The 18298-nt window shown below is 39.0% G+C and overlaps 1 protein-coding gene across 1 annotated transcript in view; it reads right to left on the bottom strand.

Moving 5' to 3' along the window:
* The window catches only part of SLC9A6 (solute carrier family 9 member A6), a 54684-nt gene extending 37433 nt beyond the window's left edge, over positions 1–17251 (bottom strand). The window contains exons 1-6 of the mRNA XM_061178547.1: positions 16924–17251; positions 7892–8091; positions 6418–6495; positions 6051–6127; positions 5635–5747; positions 3281–3386 (exon numbers count right to left, since the gene is read on the bottom strand). Coding sequence (XP_061034530.1) covers positions 3281–3386; positions 5635–5747; positions 6051–6127; positions 6418–6495; positions 7892–8091; positions 16924–17251 — 902 coding nt within the window. The remainder of the gene's footprint in view (positions 1–3280; positions 3387–5634; positions 5748–6050; positions 6128–6417; positions 6496–7891; positions 8092–16923) is intronic.
* Between the last annotated feature and the right edge of the window lie 1047 nt (positions 17252–18298).

Raw genomic sequence — 18298 nt, 5'->3', positions numbered from 1 at the left:
CATGATAACCAAAATGTCCCCAGACATTGCCAAATATCCCCTGGTTGGGGGGCGGGGGGCTGCAAAACTGTCCCCGGTTAAGAACGACTGTACTAGACCATTGCCAGCAGTAACTATTTTCACTAACAATTTTTTTTCTTGTTAACTGAATAGGTAAAAATGGCCACTAATTTAATATGTATATCTCTGATAACCAGTAAAGTTAAACAGTTTGTCAGCCATGTTTGTTTACTCACACTTATATTTTATAAAATGTAAATGACCCTAAAAACATATTTTAAAGTAGTATGAATTTAGGTCTCCAGGGTAATCATGGTATATCCATTCAGAGGTATACTGTGCAACTTAGACTTCATCTCTAACTAGATATGTACGACACTGTATCAGTACACACAGCTCTACCTCATACAGCAATATATGAGGGAACCAGTTTCACTCCACCCTCACCAGATGAAAAGCATTAACATTAACCAAAAAAAAGTCACTGCTAACCTAACAGGTCAAAAAGCAAACAAAAACAACTTCCAACATAAATTTCAAGAACAGATGTCTTAACCTGTTAATTGCCAAGCAGAAGTCCTTCAGAAAGGGGCCCCCCCTCTTTGTAAAAGGCTGTTTCTATAGAATATACACATTAGAAAATCATCAAACAGAAGTCAACACAAGGTAGACTATTTCTATCTAACGTACTTCTAGAGGCAAATGAAAGATGATGAAAAACATAACGCCGAGCGCTCCAGCTAGTGACCTCCCATAGCCAGCAACATCACTGGTTTCCCTTCATCTTTTGGGCAGGAACTCATTTGCTCACTTCTATTAAGATACTTACACAGCTAACGATTCCCCGGGTATGATACTCTTTAGATACAGTCCTTCTCCACCACAGTTCCACCAGACTATGGAATGAGTTAACTCACCGCCTGTGAATCTAGAATAGTACTAGCTATGTACCATCCTTGGGAAAATCGAGGAAAGAATCACTTGAATCGTTCTCTACAAGGCTTAAATTCTCTCACACGACCCTGTTTGAGAAAGGTTGCAACAGAAGGACAAGAAGTCCTTTCCCCTTTGTGAGAAGTGTAACGGAAAGGGCATTCTCTTTCTAACACATTTATTCTTCACCAACACTGATACGTACACCCCCAAGCTCAAAATTTTCCGATGAGTTTTCTTCTTTTAACGCTATTCAACTGTTCTTAAAGTTGCAGGAAATAAGTTACTTTATTAATGGAAAAACTAAGGCACAGGGCACATCAGCTTAAGATAGGACCAGAAAAGAGATTTTTCTGACTCTTAATCCATGAGGGCAATGAGGAAGGAACACGTATTAGTAAAGATGATTAAGTAGCAGAATAATTATCTAGGATGGCGAATTGATGCTAAAAGTAACTGCCTGAACCCTATTCTCTTCGTCTGGTAGCACTGGTGATCTTACATGTTCTTATGTGCTGAAAACTTCAACAATCTTTGTAGCTTCATTTTTTTTTTTCTAACACGTAAGTTATAACCACACTATCCATTTCTTCCTCCCTTCAAACAATAGAAAACTTTTACTTTGCACCTATCATCCTTGAAGGTACATACATTTAGTATCAATATTAGTTCTAGCCTTTAGGCTTTATTTCTTAAATTAAATTTACATTAGTTGTAGACAGCTGCAAAAAATTCTGGCAATAAATATGGTGGAGGGGGTAGAATTTATATACATTACATTCACAAAAGAAGATTTGATCTTTTGCACATCTTCATAAACAACATTTAAGGGATTAGTGTTACATCTCAGAAAGGATAATTTTCCACTTTGCAGTTAGACAATGGGGGCAATCAAGCTGTGTGAACCAGAGTCAGTGACTGATTACTCTTTTATAGTTAATGAAGTGGAAATTAAGGAGAGAAATAAAAGTAAGGAGGAAAGGTGAAGGGATTTTAATTCTCTCCTGTAGAAAGTTCTAGTGTGGAGTAAAGGCAACTGTCTATAGGGTTAGATATTTGCTTAGTAGGAGTGAGTTGGCAGGACTGAGTTCCTCAGAGGTTCAGACCCATTCTTTCACCTGCAAACACCTTCTGGTAGCATGTATAGTAATTTCTATAATTAGATTAAAATACTGCTCATTTTCATTGTCTTTAAAAAGTGTATAATTTAATACTTCTAAAAATTAAAAAGTTTCTGAAATGATTATGTTAAATAAGAGAAATATGAATTAAACTACGAGGTATTTCTCAATCATCAAATTGGCAAAGATACCAAAGTCTGACAAATACTCTGTTGGCGAAGCTATGAGGAAACAGGCACTCCCACAATTTGGTGGTTAAAATGCAAAATAGCATAATACCTTTGACAGGCAATTTAGCAATGTAACAAAATTACAAATGTATTTACCCTTTAAGCCACTCATCTTACTTCTGGGAATTTATCCTACCAAAATACCAGTGCATGTATAAAACAGGTTAAGTTCAAGGTTAATCACTGCAGCATTATTTGGGATAGCAAAGAATTGAAAACCCTTTATGTTTCCACCAATAGGAGACTGATTAAATAAACTATAGTACAGTTCATAGTATTGTACATAGAATACTATGTGCCTGCAAACAAAGAATGAGAAAATTCCTTGTTTTGATACAGAAAGATCTCCGGAATATAATTATGTGAGAGAAAGTCAGGTAGGTATAGAACATATACAGCATGCTACTTTTAAAATAAGAAATGAGAGGCAAATAAGAATATTTATTCATATGTGTGCTTACATTTGAATAAAGAAATACAAGGATACACAAGAAACTAATAAAATGGTTACCTATATAAGGGGCTACGGGGACAGGTGGATGAGGACAGGAGTAAGAACGTGACTTTTCAATGTGTACCTTTCTATATCGTTGTGATTTTTGAACCATGTGAATATATATCTACGCCAAAAATTTAATTTGATGAAAAACTAAAATGTCCATGTTATAATGTTAAAGCAGAATACAAAATTGTACATACACTACAATCACAACTATGTAAAAATACTATGCATAGAAAAAAAAGAATTTTTAAAAATGTCCTAGAATGTTTACAGTAATTGTCTTTAGGTGTCAGGAGTACATATCATTTTTTTCCCTTCCTTTTCTTCCGTGCATTTTCCATGTTATCTATAAGTATATATTTCTTCAAGAGGAAACAAATGCTTCAGTTTTTCAAATGTTTCCATTCATAATGCACTTCACTCAATAAGTGACTTTTGGTTCTTAGAACCCTAACATTCAATATACAGAATATAATAAGAAAACAAACACTTACGAAGATAGCACTATGGCAACAGCATCATTGAGGACACTTTCACCAAAAAGAAGTGCATAGAGTTCAACATCAACTTGAAGCTCGTGGAATATGGCAAGAACAGTCACTAGCAAGTAGAAGGAGTCAGAGGAATATTAAGACATTACAAATATAACATTTTTCCCTCCACAGATGATCGTAATAGCTATTTAGAAATTCATTTCTTCCTCTCAGAATTCAATCCTAATAAACATTCTCTTACCATATCAAAGATTCAGTAATTTTATGTCAATATTTTTCTTTTCCATAACTGTGTACCTGTAATATCTCCCTTCTCTCTCTTACAAACAGCTGAAAATAACCTTGGAGGACTGAGTTGGCCTACATTCTTCATGCAAATGCTAATAATCTTGTCTTGTACATTTCTTTTCCATAAAAAATACATGCAGAATTTCTTACAGACCAGGTGATCATTAATCTTTGATGAAGAAGACTATTATGAAAAGCATTTCCTGCTGCAAGCTTCATTTTTTTCCTCGGAGCCTTACAACTCACTTCTATTTGACTTGCAAATTTCAAGCACATCAGTTTAGCAAAGACAGTAGGAAATGAAAACACAAGTTTGGTTTTCGGTTGGGATAAAATTTATGACCAGAATTACAGCTGCTATATTTAACTTAATAAGAAGCCAACTATCAGGCTATAACAGCTTGAGAAGAAAAAAAAACCTTCTCTTAGGAAACAATTACATGAGAATTCTTAGAAAATCAGAAGAGACTGAAGTTGCATTATAACTTTAATTGCTGAGTCACGTACAGCTCGCTTGCTAAATAAACCCAAGCAGACATGAAAGATTATTATAACCAGAGTTGGGAGAGCCTCTTCAAATGCCAACCAAAAAACAGGAAGCTTGTATTTTAAAAGATATAGTCTCTACTGCAAAGCATTTCATCTGGAATATCCTGATATCAAAGCTAACCAAGAGAAGGAGGAAATGAGGGCAGGAGCAATGCTGTAGAATTTTAAAAAGAGAACCTATGGCTCATCCTTCTATCAAGTGAACAATTGCAAAATAATAGAATTATTATACGGGCAAATACCTATATAATTCAGAAGAAATATAACTATCCAGCTTTATATAAGCAGAACAGTTTTGCTTGAGCCATCCAGGCAATACTCCTACCAAAACAAAACCAGTTTTAAGTAATGTAGCCAGTCCAACTGACTCGGATTTCTCATAGATTTTGAAAAGTCGAGGACCTTGCTTCTAGTAAGAGAACACGGAAAACAGAGACCACTGGCTTCCTGCAAAAACCATCCCACCTTCATACTGATAACGGGAACAGCTACAAACAGTAAGGGGGCAGCCCTGACTATCTTTAAGGAGGTGATTTGCTTTTCAGTTCTAAAAATGCCAAACTATACAAATACCTCTCTAAAATGTCCTCTGAGCTTCTAAAATCATCTCTTATAGAGTACAAGCATATTTTCCTACTTTCTATAACACCCTGTGTTATCAGAGTTAACACAGGAATTCAGAGATAACCTTTGACTATGCTGGATGATAATTAAAGAAGATTATTAACTTACAAGGTCAAAGGGTAAAACAGAACAAACCTCTACCAAGGATCTAAAATCTAGTATCAGTAGAAGAAAACTTGCATCCTTAGTTCAAAAAATGCAGTCTCTGCTCTTCAGCCTATATATTCTCTAAGTTCTTAATCTGAATGTAGCTGTGAAGCTCACCAATACTGTATTAGAAAAACTACAATCTAACTCATCTAACTCAATACAATTAAATTCATTCTCTAGTCATGCTAATATCAAAACTATTTTATAATCAGAAAGCCAATTTTATAAAAACAATTCTTTAATGTATATTACTGCCCACCAATGACCCAAAATCACACTTGTTCTAGCACAACAGCCTTCTAACAATCATTTAAAAACTTTTTTTCTTACTCTTAAATGCAGATAGCTGAATGTAAACAGATTTTTAGGGATCTGTTTTCTAGAAGCTTGAAAGGAAATGTATAATTATTACCCATCTTAACTAATATAGTTCATCTTCTATACCCAGTCACTAGGGATAGAGACCAACCTGAAATTCTGAAGAAAATACCTTACGGTCCTCATTTAAACATCATCAAATTGTGGACTAGTAATAGGAAATATAGTAAAAAGAAAAAAATGTGTGCTTAAGCCAAAAGGAGCCATTAATTTTGTTTTTTTCCTCCACAGTTGGAAAGTATAGTAAGATGGGGAGTACCTAATCCTGAATTCTACACCTCAAAGGAAGAAATACGTACATGTGTGTTCATGGAAAACCACTGTACAACTTAAGTACTTAAGCTCCACACTCATGTAAAACATACCTGGATCAGTTGCTGATACGATGGCACCAAACAGCAGGCAATCTGTAAAGTAAAAGTCTCCCGCAAGTTGTCCAGTTACTTTCATCAGTGTTACACAGCCATACATTATTGATCTGTTCAATAAACATATGTCTACTTTAGAAAAAAAATCAACTGTTAAAGAAGTTACAATACAGTAAGAATAGAAAGATGGGTCTACTGTAGTACTTTGTGACTAATCCCAAATTTACTGCATATCATTTAAATATGGTAATGCCTTAGCCTTAAGGAAAATTCAAACAACTTATCTGTGTGAATACATTTTACTGCAAAAGTTCTTGGACACACTCGAGAATACAATACTGCAGAAGTCAAACATGCATTATTTTAAAATGATAATTTGAAGGCTAAAAGTGTTTTAAGCTTCAAGTACTTACCCAATTACGAAACAAGAAATTGCGGTTCCAAGAAAAGCATACGCTAAGATAGACCCAAGGTTTCGAAAGAAATGTCTCTGACAGAAAAAAAAAAAGTTACACCATGTTAGAATACTCACCAATTATTTAAAAAAGAAAAGGTTTTCTATTCTAGTGTGCTATGCTAATATTAAATGCATTATTCATTAAAGGAAATAAGTAAGAGAAAGAATTTTTGTATAGGCATAAACTTCAGTATGTCAAAAGGATAAGGAGAGGGAGGAGGGAGGGGAACCTGGAAAGAACTGCCTGTTTCTGAAGTGTCAATGATGATAAAGCCCATGGAGTTTAAGGTTGTTCAAAGAATATGAAATACAAAAGCACTTACTCTTTTCAGACTATATCCCGCATAAAATATGATAGGAGGAAGTAATATGTTGAAAAATACTTCTGGATCAAAAGTAACCTGTTAAAATAAAGAGTTCTTTTAGATGAATTCCCTGAGAAGATTTCTTATTACATTATCAAATGAGCAAAAAGAAAAAAAGATTAAATGTTAAACTGGCAAAAGGCAAGAATATTACCACTGTGGTAAGTGAAAAATATTTCATATAGGATAGCTGTTATTCCACTTCTCAACCAAATGACAAGGAGATGATAGCGTTGGGACAATCAGTTAAGTCCTATCTGTGCAAAGTATCTTAAAATACTATGATAGCAAAAGTTTTTTAAATAAGAGAAAGTATGAACATGTCTGCTTTAAATAAGAGACCCAAAACTGGTAACATAAAATTTGGGGGTACAGCATTGTTGTTGGCAAGAGGAAACAGACTTCTTGCATAGGTAACATCTCTAAAGGTATATAACATAATATTGTGGTTAAAAGTTTCTGTACAAGTCAAATTTCTAGTCCTGACAGCCCATTCCTTTTAATACCTATTCCCTATAATAATACAGACGCCCCCTTCTGTTCATAAGGCCGTAGTATTTGACATGAACACAGAGCAGCTACACATACTCATGCTAAAATTTAATTTCCTAGAACTTTTAAGGAACTGGAATTTTCCACAGGTGGAAAAAAAAAACTCTTTCTGCAAAGTAAACTGTAAGTTCGTATGAAATTTTTAAAAGCATTAAAGATGGTCAGGAACACAACCAAGCAGCTATAAAAGCCAAGTCCTGCCAATGTAGAAGGCAGAAGTGGAGGCAAATGGCCAAGGGTGGGCGAAAACAGAGACATGAGCAAAGAGGCCCTGAGAAGCTTCAGGATGGCAACTGTGGGGAGGACAGGAGAAAGCAGCTCCAGGAATGTCTGGAAGCCAGTAAGACTGCAACCCAACCTACATCAAGCTTCATGCACACCGTGGTACAGTACCTGATACTCAGGCTGAGGCCCCTGAAGTTGTGCCAGATTATGAATCAAAGAAAGATTAAATTGTGCTCAGCACAGAACACAATCAAGGCAAGAAAGAATTCAAAAAAATGTTAATGGAATATTTTAGGTATTATCAAATAAACTCAATGTGCTAAAGTACTATAAAACTCTAAGGGCCATAAGCAGATTGAAAGAAACACTTATAAATTCTGCTTCACTCAATGCTGGTCACCATTTATTACAAGTGTAAACATTACAGAGTGAAACAAAAAGGGTTGTAGTACTTAGCCTCAACCAGAAAAGCAAACTATAGACATGTCAATTTCCTTAGCCTTGCATTACATTCGTTAATTGAGGTTTTACTCCATTTGGAAAGACTGATTATTCTAAATATCATTAAAAATTCATTATTTTTCTCCTGAACCACTTTGCTGCTATTATATACCTTAAAAAAAAATCCAAAGATTCCCTTTAACGAAGAACTTACCTTTCTAAGCATTTCATTATCTTGAACGTTATTGAGCTCATGTGAACTGATCTCTCCTTTCAGCGTATACTCATAAAATTTTCCACTAACATTTACCAATAAGGTAGTTGGGCTTGACTGCACTTCACAGCTCAGGGTCACATTATTCACATCACTTGGAACATGAATGCCATATCGAAGCACAAGGCCCACCAAAAGACCTGGAAATAATAAAAGAATAATATAAGCTCTCCTTTCAGACAGAGACTACTTCTTTTGTACCCCACACATACCTTTGAACTGATAACAGAAAATCTCTTATGATAGTCCCTTGTGATTCTAAACTCATTTTTAGACCAAATGAAGTTACATTTTAAAGTATTACTAAAATCACAAATCTAAGAGTTCGATATTCATATAAGCCAGTGGGACAGGAAGGGAAAACATTCCCTAGGGTAACAACGTGTATCATTGCATCCCTAGATCAAGATATAAGTAAGTGATTAGGAAGGTAACAAAATGAGGCAATACCTTCAAGTCATCTGTACACAGAATATGCTCCAAGGTGTCCCAACCTAACTGTGTAATCATGTTAGAAATGTGTTTACCACCTCCATCCATCAATTCACAAGATTTAAACACATGCATTTCTCAAGTCATTCCTAAATCACATGGCTGGCCAAATAACACAAATTTTACAAATTGGAAAGTCAATAATTTTTCGAGATTGATTGAGTTCTTCTAATACTAAAAGGTCAGATTTTAATTTTAAAATATGTTTCAAAATCAAAACATGGAACAGAAGTCCTGACTTTGACACTATGATATCAATGTATTGCTGGAATTTTACTTGGATCATCATATTGACATTCAAATATGCACAATGATCTAGGTACTATAAACCTATACTGATCAAAATGTTTAATAATGATTTTATTGAGATATAATTCTATACCACAAAGTTTACCCTTTTAAACTGTACAATTCAGTGGCTTTTAGTATATTCGCAAAGTTGGATATTGATCACTACTATCCAATTCCAAAACATTTTCATTGCTCCACAAAGAAACCCTAGACCTATCAGCAGTCACTCTCCATTTCCCCCAGCCCGACTCCCATCCCCTGGCAACCACGAATCTACTTTTTCTCTATATAGAGTTGTCTATTCTGGACATTTCACATAAGTAGAATCCTACAATATGTGACCTTTTATATCTGGCTTATTTTACTTAGCATAATGTTTTCAGGGTTTATCCATATTGCAGCATGTATCAGTGCTTCATTCCTTTTTACGGTCAAATAATGTTCCACTGTATAGATATACCTCAACTGCAAACTGAACTCAAACGTCTGGAACTTTCCTTAACTCCACTATTAGTGGCATTTTACCTTCCTGTCTCCTTTCTCCTTTCTCTTTCACCCTAACCAGTCAGCCTTTCTTTTAATATATGTGAATGGACTACTATGCTAAGTAGGCCCCCGGGGTTCACAGATGAAAACAAGGTCCCGCCTCCAAGTAGCTCTCAGTCCAGTTGGTGAAAACAGACTGAATAAACAATTATAACACGATATATATGTGTGTGTGTGTATATATATATAGATAGATAGATAGATATAGATATATATATATGTATATATACACACACACACACACACACACACACATACACATACATACAAGGTATTATAAAAACAGAAAAGATGTACCTAAGCAAGCCTGAGGGAGTGGGACATTAGGAAAGCCTTTCCAGAGGTGTCACCTAAGCAAGTAACAAAGTAAGAGAAAATGGTTTCCCAGGTAGGAGGAATAGTAGTACATATCCAGTCAAGGACGAGTGAGAAAACACAGCCCGTTTAGGGAATCTTAAATAGTTCAGTATGGCTGGGATATAAAGTGGCAAGAGTTGAGGTGTGAAAGACTGGCAGGAGCTGAATCACAAGAGACCTTGCATGTTGGGGAAGGGAGTGTAGACTTTATCCTGAAAGCAAAAGGAAGCCACAGAACCATAGATGTAAAAGGGCTTGACATCAGATTTTTATTTTAGCAAGACTGGTCTAGACTACAGAGGGTCAGAAAGGCCAGATAGAAGGCCACTGAGGTCATTCACGCACTAAGAGTGCAGGGCCTAATCTAAGAGAGCAGAGATAGGGAGAGATGGGGATTTTTTTTAGAAAGTATTATCTTGTAGAAGGATGTGGTGACTGACTGGACTGGGAGGAAGGGAGATGAAAAGCTAAGAGGAACCTAAACTGACTTGGCAACTAGGTGGGTAAGCTGGCCTAGGCAATCGGGGGGTAGGAGGGCCAGTCAGTGGGAAAGGGAACAGATTTACAGGGGGAAATGCGCAGCTCCGTTTTGGACATGTTGAGTTTGATGTACCTGTGACACATGCACAGTTGAGTATGTGGGATCCGGACCTCAAGGAAGGGGGTGGATCTGGACTGGAGATATACACTTAGCAGTCATAAGATGGTTGAAGTGAAGCACAGATGGGATTACTGAGGGAGCAAACAAAGCGGGAAGAGGACTATGGATATATGCTCGGAGTTTTATGCCAAAATTAAGGGGTTGGTAGAGGAGGAGGAGATGATGAAGGAGTCTAAGAAAGAAAAGCCACAGGAGTAGGAAGAACAGAGGAGGAAGTGGTGAAAACTAGCAAATGCTGCAGCAAAGTCGAGGAAGACAGGCATTAAGGAGTGTCCATTGGGTTTGGCAACAAGGAGGTCATAGGTGACCTTGCTAAGAGCAGTTTGAGTGAAGAGGTGGGGGCAGAAGCCAGACCAGAGTGGGAAGTGATAAAGCAGAAACGGGGAGTGTAAGAGCAGTAGTTGGCTGAGAAGGGAGGAGGAAGCAGAGATGAAGGATCCTTCTGGTCAACTTATAGTCACATGTATTTTTTTTAAGTGAGCAGCAACGAGTAACTGGTAAACAGTACAATGACATCGACTCTAAAAAACGTTTTAACAAAGGTTCAGATTTAAAATAAATGAAAGATAAAATATTTGCAAATCATACCCTGATAAGGGGCTAATATCCAAAATATATAAAGAACTCATACAACTCAAAAGCAAAATAACAATCTGATTAAAAAATGGGCAGAGGATCTAAATAGACATTTTTCCAAAAAAGACATACAGATGGCCAATGGTACATAAAAAGATGCTCAATATCACTAATCATCAGGGAAATGCAAATCAAAACCACAATGAGATATCACTTCACACTTGTTAGAATGGCAATTATAAAAAAGACAAAAAATGGCAAGTGTTGGCAAGGATGTGGAGAAAAGAGAACACTTATGTGCTGTTGGTGGGAATGTAAACTGGTGCAGCCAGTATGGAATACAGTATGGAGGTTTCACAAAAAATTTAAAAAAGAGCTACTATATGATCCAGCAATTCCACTTTTGGGTTTTTACCCAAGGAAAATGAAAACATTAACTCAAAAAGATATATGCACCCCTATGTTCATTGCAGCATTATTTACGATAGCCAGGATATGGAAACAACGTAAGTGTCCACTGATGGATGAATGGATAAGATGTGGTACATATACACCATGGAATATTATTTAGCCATGAAAAAGAATGGAATCTTGCCATTTGAAACAACATGGATGGACCTCAAGGGCATTATGCTAAGTGAAATTAGTTAGACAAAGAAACACAAATACCGTATTCTCTCTCTTATATGTGGAATCTAAAAAAAAAAATCAAAAACAAAGCTCAATAGATACAGAGAACAGATTGGCGGTTGCCAGAGACATGGGGACGGGGATGGGAGGTGGTAGAAATGGGTGAAGGGGGTATAAATTTATTTAAAATTTAAAAATAATAAATGAAAGATACACTTTGAAAATATCTCACCTCCAAAAAAAACAGAATTAAAAAGTGATGGCTGGATATCAACCATGTTTGATAAACATAACCTGGGAGAGAAAAGGCTATCACTCCATAGTCATCCTGCCTGTATGATATAGGAACAGCTCTTTTCTCTACTATCTCACAAGACCTCCTAATTAAGATGTTCAGTAGTACTAAGTTGTCCCATTACATTTATGTGTAAAAATCACAGTTAAGCTACTACAAACAGTAAAAATATCAGCATAAATTCTTTCCATATCCCCAAGCTTGACTGTGTAAGGAAGACTACCCACTGGTTCTACCGTGCCCCGACCCAATGCTGAAACGCCACTGGGTGCCCTGAGGAGGGCTCAGCACTTGGACAAATCTGAAACACACACCTTGGCAGTTAGAACACCAGCAAGGAGAATAATTACTTAGGTTGGAAAAAATCAAGATCCTTTTATTACAGCATCAGACAGCTGAAAAATTGGAATTTCTTTGAATACAGTTGACAGATCAAGTTAACTTGGGTTCTGTGAAAGGTCAAATCCTAATCACGGAGTTAAAGCAATTCTCACTAAACAGAAAGTACACAAAAGGAGTGCTTTGTTAAGGGGATAAGGCAGAAAATTCTAGCCTCCTACATAGACAGAGGCACAAAAACTACTGATATCATGAAATTTAAAATTACCACTAACAGGCAACAAAGAGTACAACCACAAAGAGATATCTTTCACAAAACAGAGAAGTCCCATTCCTCCTACACATTCCTGACCCTCTTGTGCTGGAGACCCCCCCCAGGGATACAGAACTCAGTATCACCCAAGGCCCCACCACTGTATGAGTCTCACAGTGGAAATTGGTTTTCTAATGGATTTCAGCACATTCTTCCAGATTATCACACTAGAAGCCTCTAATAGTCAAAAATATGGAAGGAACATCACTGGGGGTATTGAGTGTGGCCAAAATTGATAAGATTTCTACAGATTAAAAAGTGTATGTATGTGTGTGTGTGTATTTATTTATGTGTGTGTGTATATTGTGTGTATGTACATATATAACACTTATCGACTTCTTGAAGAATGCTGTTAGATTCTGTCTGAAAAGCTAATTGAACTACTACAAATCTCTCAGTCATTATTTTCTCATCTATAAAATGGGGATAAATGACTTGCCCAACATTATTTGGCATTAAGTGGCAAAACCAGAACTGAAATCTGGGTTTTCTATTTCCAAAGTCTCTATAATTTTCTAATCACCTCCTTGCTCTCTCATCACTACTAACTTGCTCTCCGGTGGTTATGTCTCCATTCTCTCATAAGCTTCCCTCACAACTCACCTCCAAAACCCCTGTAACTTTAAGTATTAACTCCCTTCATATCCAATCTTATTAAATTTAGTACAGTAGAGTGTAGGAGAAAAAGCACAAGTTTGGAAGGCAGATAGAAGTATGAATTCTGGCTCTATCAAGTTCTAGTCTGTGATCCTAGGGTACATAACTTCTCATTGAACCTCAGTTTCCTCATATGTAGTGATGATAATACCAACCTGTTTTGTCTTTATAGATAAGTTTTATCTCTTCAACATGAGGCAATATGGTTTAAGGGGCTAAGAGAATGGGGCTCCTGAGGCCGACTGACTGTGTTTGAATCCTGCCTTAATACTTACAAGTTATGTGACTTCGGGCAGGTCATTTAACCTCCCTGTGCCTCAATTTCCTCATCTGTAAAATGGGAAAGATAATAGTACCCATCTCACAGGGTTGTCATGAGGTTTAAATGAGATGATATTTGTTGAGCACCCAAGCAGTGTCTAACACATTATAATGCTCAATAAACACTACCTATTCAGTCACTAGATTGTAAGTGCTTTGTGGACAGGGATGATGACTCATATCTGTATTTCTCATCATATCTCATACATCAAAGACACTTAATAAATATTTATTGATAAATCACATTAGCTAAACTTAGGACTCTGGATGCTGTAGTTTAAGGCATAATAAATATTGCTTCCCTGTCTTTTGCTTTTTATACCATCTGTAAGCATACTGCAGTGAGTGATCACTTTTCAGACTTACTAACGGTGACTCACTTTTAAGCTTCTTAAGCAAGCTAGCCCAATGAACAGAACACTTGGGTGCTTCGACACTGTAACTGGGGCAATTAGGCTATATTACAATCTAGAAACTGACCACATTGGCAACTTAATCTCTCTCTCTCTTTTTACCCTGGCTTCTCAAAAAAATAAAGGAGAAGCTTATTTTAAGTAGCATTTTTCTGGGATTTAGATAGCTAAATCATCAGTGGGCTGAATCTTGGAGGTCTGGACATTCCCAGAGTAAGAAGCCCTTTCATCGGGAAGTCAAGCTGAAAAATAAAGGTCTTAAAATAATATATTAACGTAATAGCTATAATGGTACAAGAGTCGTAAAAAAAGGTAAATGGCAGACGGTAATTAGGATTAGCAAATGTCCATTTCCATGGCATTGAAAATACTTTGACCCAGCCCCATCTTTTCTCAAACTGGACTTGGGAGTTGGTCAGGAGGCTGTTCATCCACAGTCCCCATCACCCATATTGAGAAAATGGGACAGGCTAAAGAATGCCAAGTCGTGGCAAATCAACCCAATTTGACTCACAGATAACACTCTTTCACTTTATATTCCACAAGAGATACCCTTGCTTTTCCTTCACAAAATACCAACACTAAGGTACTCCATCACTTTTCATTAACTTAGAAACATCAGGGAAAGCAATCAGTAATCCCACTTTTCTCCTTTAGCCCAAGAGTTAGAGGAGGTTAATGATTATCAACTACCAAAGAGCAAATATTTTCAGGGAAATTCTCAGTCCCTATTTGATTTTTATAAAAAATACTATATCTGCCTCTTAACTTACAAGACTGAATAATTAAAAGAACTATTCTGAGCCTAACCTGAGAAAATGCAGTTATAACAGCAATAATAATAATAGTATTGCAGCTCTCATTTAATGAGCATTTACTTAGGGGTCAGGTACTAAGCTAGAAACATTTCTTCCTCACAATAATGCTACTATCATTGTTCCTAATTTATAGATGACAGTGTAAGAAGGTAAGGGACTTGCCTAAGATCACACAGAGTTATCGGCATAGTAAGACAGGAACCCAGGTCTGACTCTAAAGCAGGGGTTGGAAATCACAATGATGGTCTGTTTTTGTATGGTCCAAGAGCTAAGAATGGCTTTTAAATTTTTAAAGGTTTATAGAAAGGAAAAAAACAAAACAAACAAGAAAACACAACACATTTTCACAACACAGAGATTGATGTGATCCACAAAGCCGACAGTATTTACTCTCTGGTCCTTTACAGAAAAAATTTGCAGACCTCTGGTCTAAAGCCTTACATCTTTAACCACTTCATCACACTATATCTCTCTACAGGAAAGAGGTTTCTGTGATCAGTTCCTTCTTTTAACACCGTAATACTCACTTGGCATTTAATGGAATTTAAGATGCCTTTATTTTCTTTATATGACCTGTCTACCCAAGAAGGATAAGTTCCTTGAAGGTGGGGATCATATACTTCTTTGTATTTTCTGTGCATAACATAGTAGGCTGAGTAGCAAAGGTTTGTTGAGGATAGTAAATAAATCACACACTGGTATACAGAGAAATTATATAGAGATATATAGCTTATCTGGCTAATTTAGCTTAAGGAGCACTGCAAATAGAATGCAAAAAACAAACAAACAAAACAAAACCATGAAATATGAAAACCACCCAATATGTCTAAAAACTAAGAATCCTAGGGAGCAAAGATATTTTGCACACAGGCTTAGAATTTTATTACCTTACAAATGAAAAATAAGCCTGAGTTCCTGCATTTTCCTGATGGGCACAACTACCTTTCCTTGCTGTGCTACCCTTGAGCTGCACATTCCAGAAGTCTGTATTTACTGGAAAGGGGCGGGGGGGGGGGGGGGGCGTGCGTGGAGAAACGTCCTTTTGTGCCAAGGCTTCTCCCACCTGTCTGCAAGTCTGAGACACAAAGCTCAACAAGCTCATCAGTTTAAGCCTGTTCCAAATGAAGATAATCTTCACTCATGTACTGCACAGAAAGGATTGTTTGTCTGCCCTCATCTCTCCAGCCATATATGCCTCCGCGGTCATCTTAGATTAAGACAGTCAGCAATATGCATCTTTTCCTCTCATGAGGCCAAAATGCCTCTGAGTCCAGGGTTTGATTTGCCCTTCTCTCCTCATGACCAAAAAATAAAGATAAATAAGAAACCTCGCAAAGAAAGCACAGTAAGACACGAGAACTGAAGCCATTTACCCAACGATCTGTCAATAATCTTATGCTACCAGCAAGTCACCCATAATACTGCATATGCGTGGTGTTCCTAATTACTGTTTGGCCGAACTGTCCTGATCATCCTACAGTACAACATGCTGCTGGAAGATCTTTACCTCTTGTCCTCACCGCGGCACGGCCTGAATTAGAAGAGGCAACCATACGTATCCATATCAGATATTACAGGCATAGTACAATACATCAGGACGTCATCAAAAATGCCCTAAGCCTTCTTCGGCTTCTTTCCTGTTCAGGTTTTTACTTGGGGTACACGGGAGTCAGCTTTTCATTCTCAACCTCCAAAGGACAGGGCGTAGCAAGATCTGGGTGATGGGGAAAGGTGGACTCTGGCTCCAGAAGAACGCCAGATGCTGAGCAGCAGAGATACTACTGCAGCTTCAATGGACCTTAAACGAACTGACACCCAGAGAAATGGATCGCTATGCTGGCTTCCCCTCCCCCAGTCCTCAGCCCAATCTGAGACACCGCACCCACTCCCTTCCCATCCTCAGTCCCGGGTCCCGAGCTCGGTAGGCAGAGGCGGAGGGGGTGGCGGGTGCGGAAGAAAAAGGGGGTGGGGTCGGAGGAAAAAAAGGTGTGGACCGGCAGAGGAAAGGGGGGGCGCGAGGCGGAGAAAACGGGGGGCGAGGCTGAGGAGGAAATGGGGTAAGGCAGAGAAACGAGGGGCGTAGCAGAAAAAAAGGGGGGCGAGGGAGAGAAACGGGGGTGGGGGAGAAAGGCGAGACGGAAAATGGAAGGAATTGGAAGGGGAGCCGAACGTAGGCCGTGCAGGGCCAGGAGAGGAGGCGAGGCAGCCGGGGAGCAGAGAAGGGGGGGAGCGCCAGGGGCGGACACGGGGTTGAGGCACTTGCCATAAATCATAGCCAGGCCGGTTTCGTGCAGGAAGCGGGCCCGGCGGTGCTTGAAGAGCCAGATCGTGAGAATGGTGAGCGTGAGCAGCAGGATGAAGATGAGCAGATTGGCGCTGTCCTGCCGGTGGCTCTCCTCGGCTTGCTTCTCTGACACGATCTCCTCGTCCATGGCTCTCGCTTCTCCGCCAGCGCCGTCCGAAGCCCCGGCCCAGCCAAAGACTCCCACTGCGAGGAGCAACCAGAGCGGCCGCGTGAGCCGGCGGGCCCGGGGGCCGCCGCCGCCGACGCCGCGGCGGAGGGGCGCCCGCAGCCAGCCGCGCCGAGCCATGACTCCCCCCGCCCCCCGCCCCGCTCCTCACCCGCAGTCGCCCGCGGTCGGACCACTCCCCGAGGCTCACGGGAAAGGGGCGGGGCCCCAGGGAAGCCGTCGGAGCGCGCGCCGCCGCCGCCGCCGCCGCTCTTAAAGGGGACGCGACACTCCCAGCTCGCTGGGCCCCAGGCCTTTGGCCTTCTGTCCCCCACTGCACCAGCTCCCCGCTCAGGCTCCGCTGCCAGGCAATGAAAGACCGTCGAATCTAGCCCACTGCCTTCTGGAAAAGAAACCTGGGCTCAGCGTAATCAAAGCGTGGCAGATTGCGCTCTGTCTAGTTCGATCCTATTCTTAGAGCTCTCAGGGGAATCGATCTTTCATAACCCATCTCAATATTGTCCCCCAGTGTCTCTTAACAGGATAAGAAGTTGTCCTCTTGGGAAGGGCCTAAATCTCCATCTGTAATTTAAATCGGATTCTCCTTCTTCTGTCCTCATAGGGAAAAAAACCAACAGCACTGTAGTAGTTCACAAATAATTGACTCAAAGGCAAGGATTATGTGTGTGTCTGTATGCTCGGTTTTCTTTACACGTAAATTACCTGATGTGAGTCATCTCTTGCAGATAAACTCCTCAATCTCACAAAGATTCAATCGGTTTGTGCTCAAATTTACCTGTTCTCCAAACACTCCGCTCCCTCCCCAGGAAGAAATCTTTTGTGGTGTGATCAGTTTCTCCTTCTCCTCTTGCTCCTTTTCCCTGCTATCTTAAAGCAGATTTCCCCAGCTCAGAAGCCACCTTTGACACCATATCTCATCTCTCTTCCTCAAAGAGTATTTTCCCTGTTCTCAGCCGCTCAACCTTGCACACCAGAATTTTCACAGTTCTCACCTCTTTGAGAACAGCGGATTTCTATTTTCTCCATTCTCCTCAGATCACTCATTAGTCTTTGTGGGCTTTTTGTTCCCTCTAGACTTTCTCTAGAATGTTTCATTTCTACCTCTGCAGGAATGAACTCCAAATCCCAAGTCCTGACCTGCCACCCTCCCTTCAGGCCTCTACCTGT

The sequence above is a fragment of the Eubalaena glacialis genome, chromosome X, assembly GCF_028564815.1.
Source record: "Eubalaena glacialis isolate mEubGla1 chromosome X, mEubGla1.1.hap2.+ XY, whole genome shotgun sequence".
NCBI lineage: Eukaryota > Metazoa > Chordata > Mammalia > Artiodactyla > Balaenidae > Eubalaena > Eubalaena glacialis.
The sequence above is the reverse complement of the archived record's forward strand: the minus strand, read 5'-3'. Positions and strand labels throughout refer to the sequence as shown.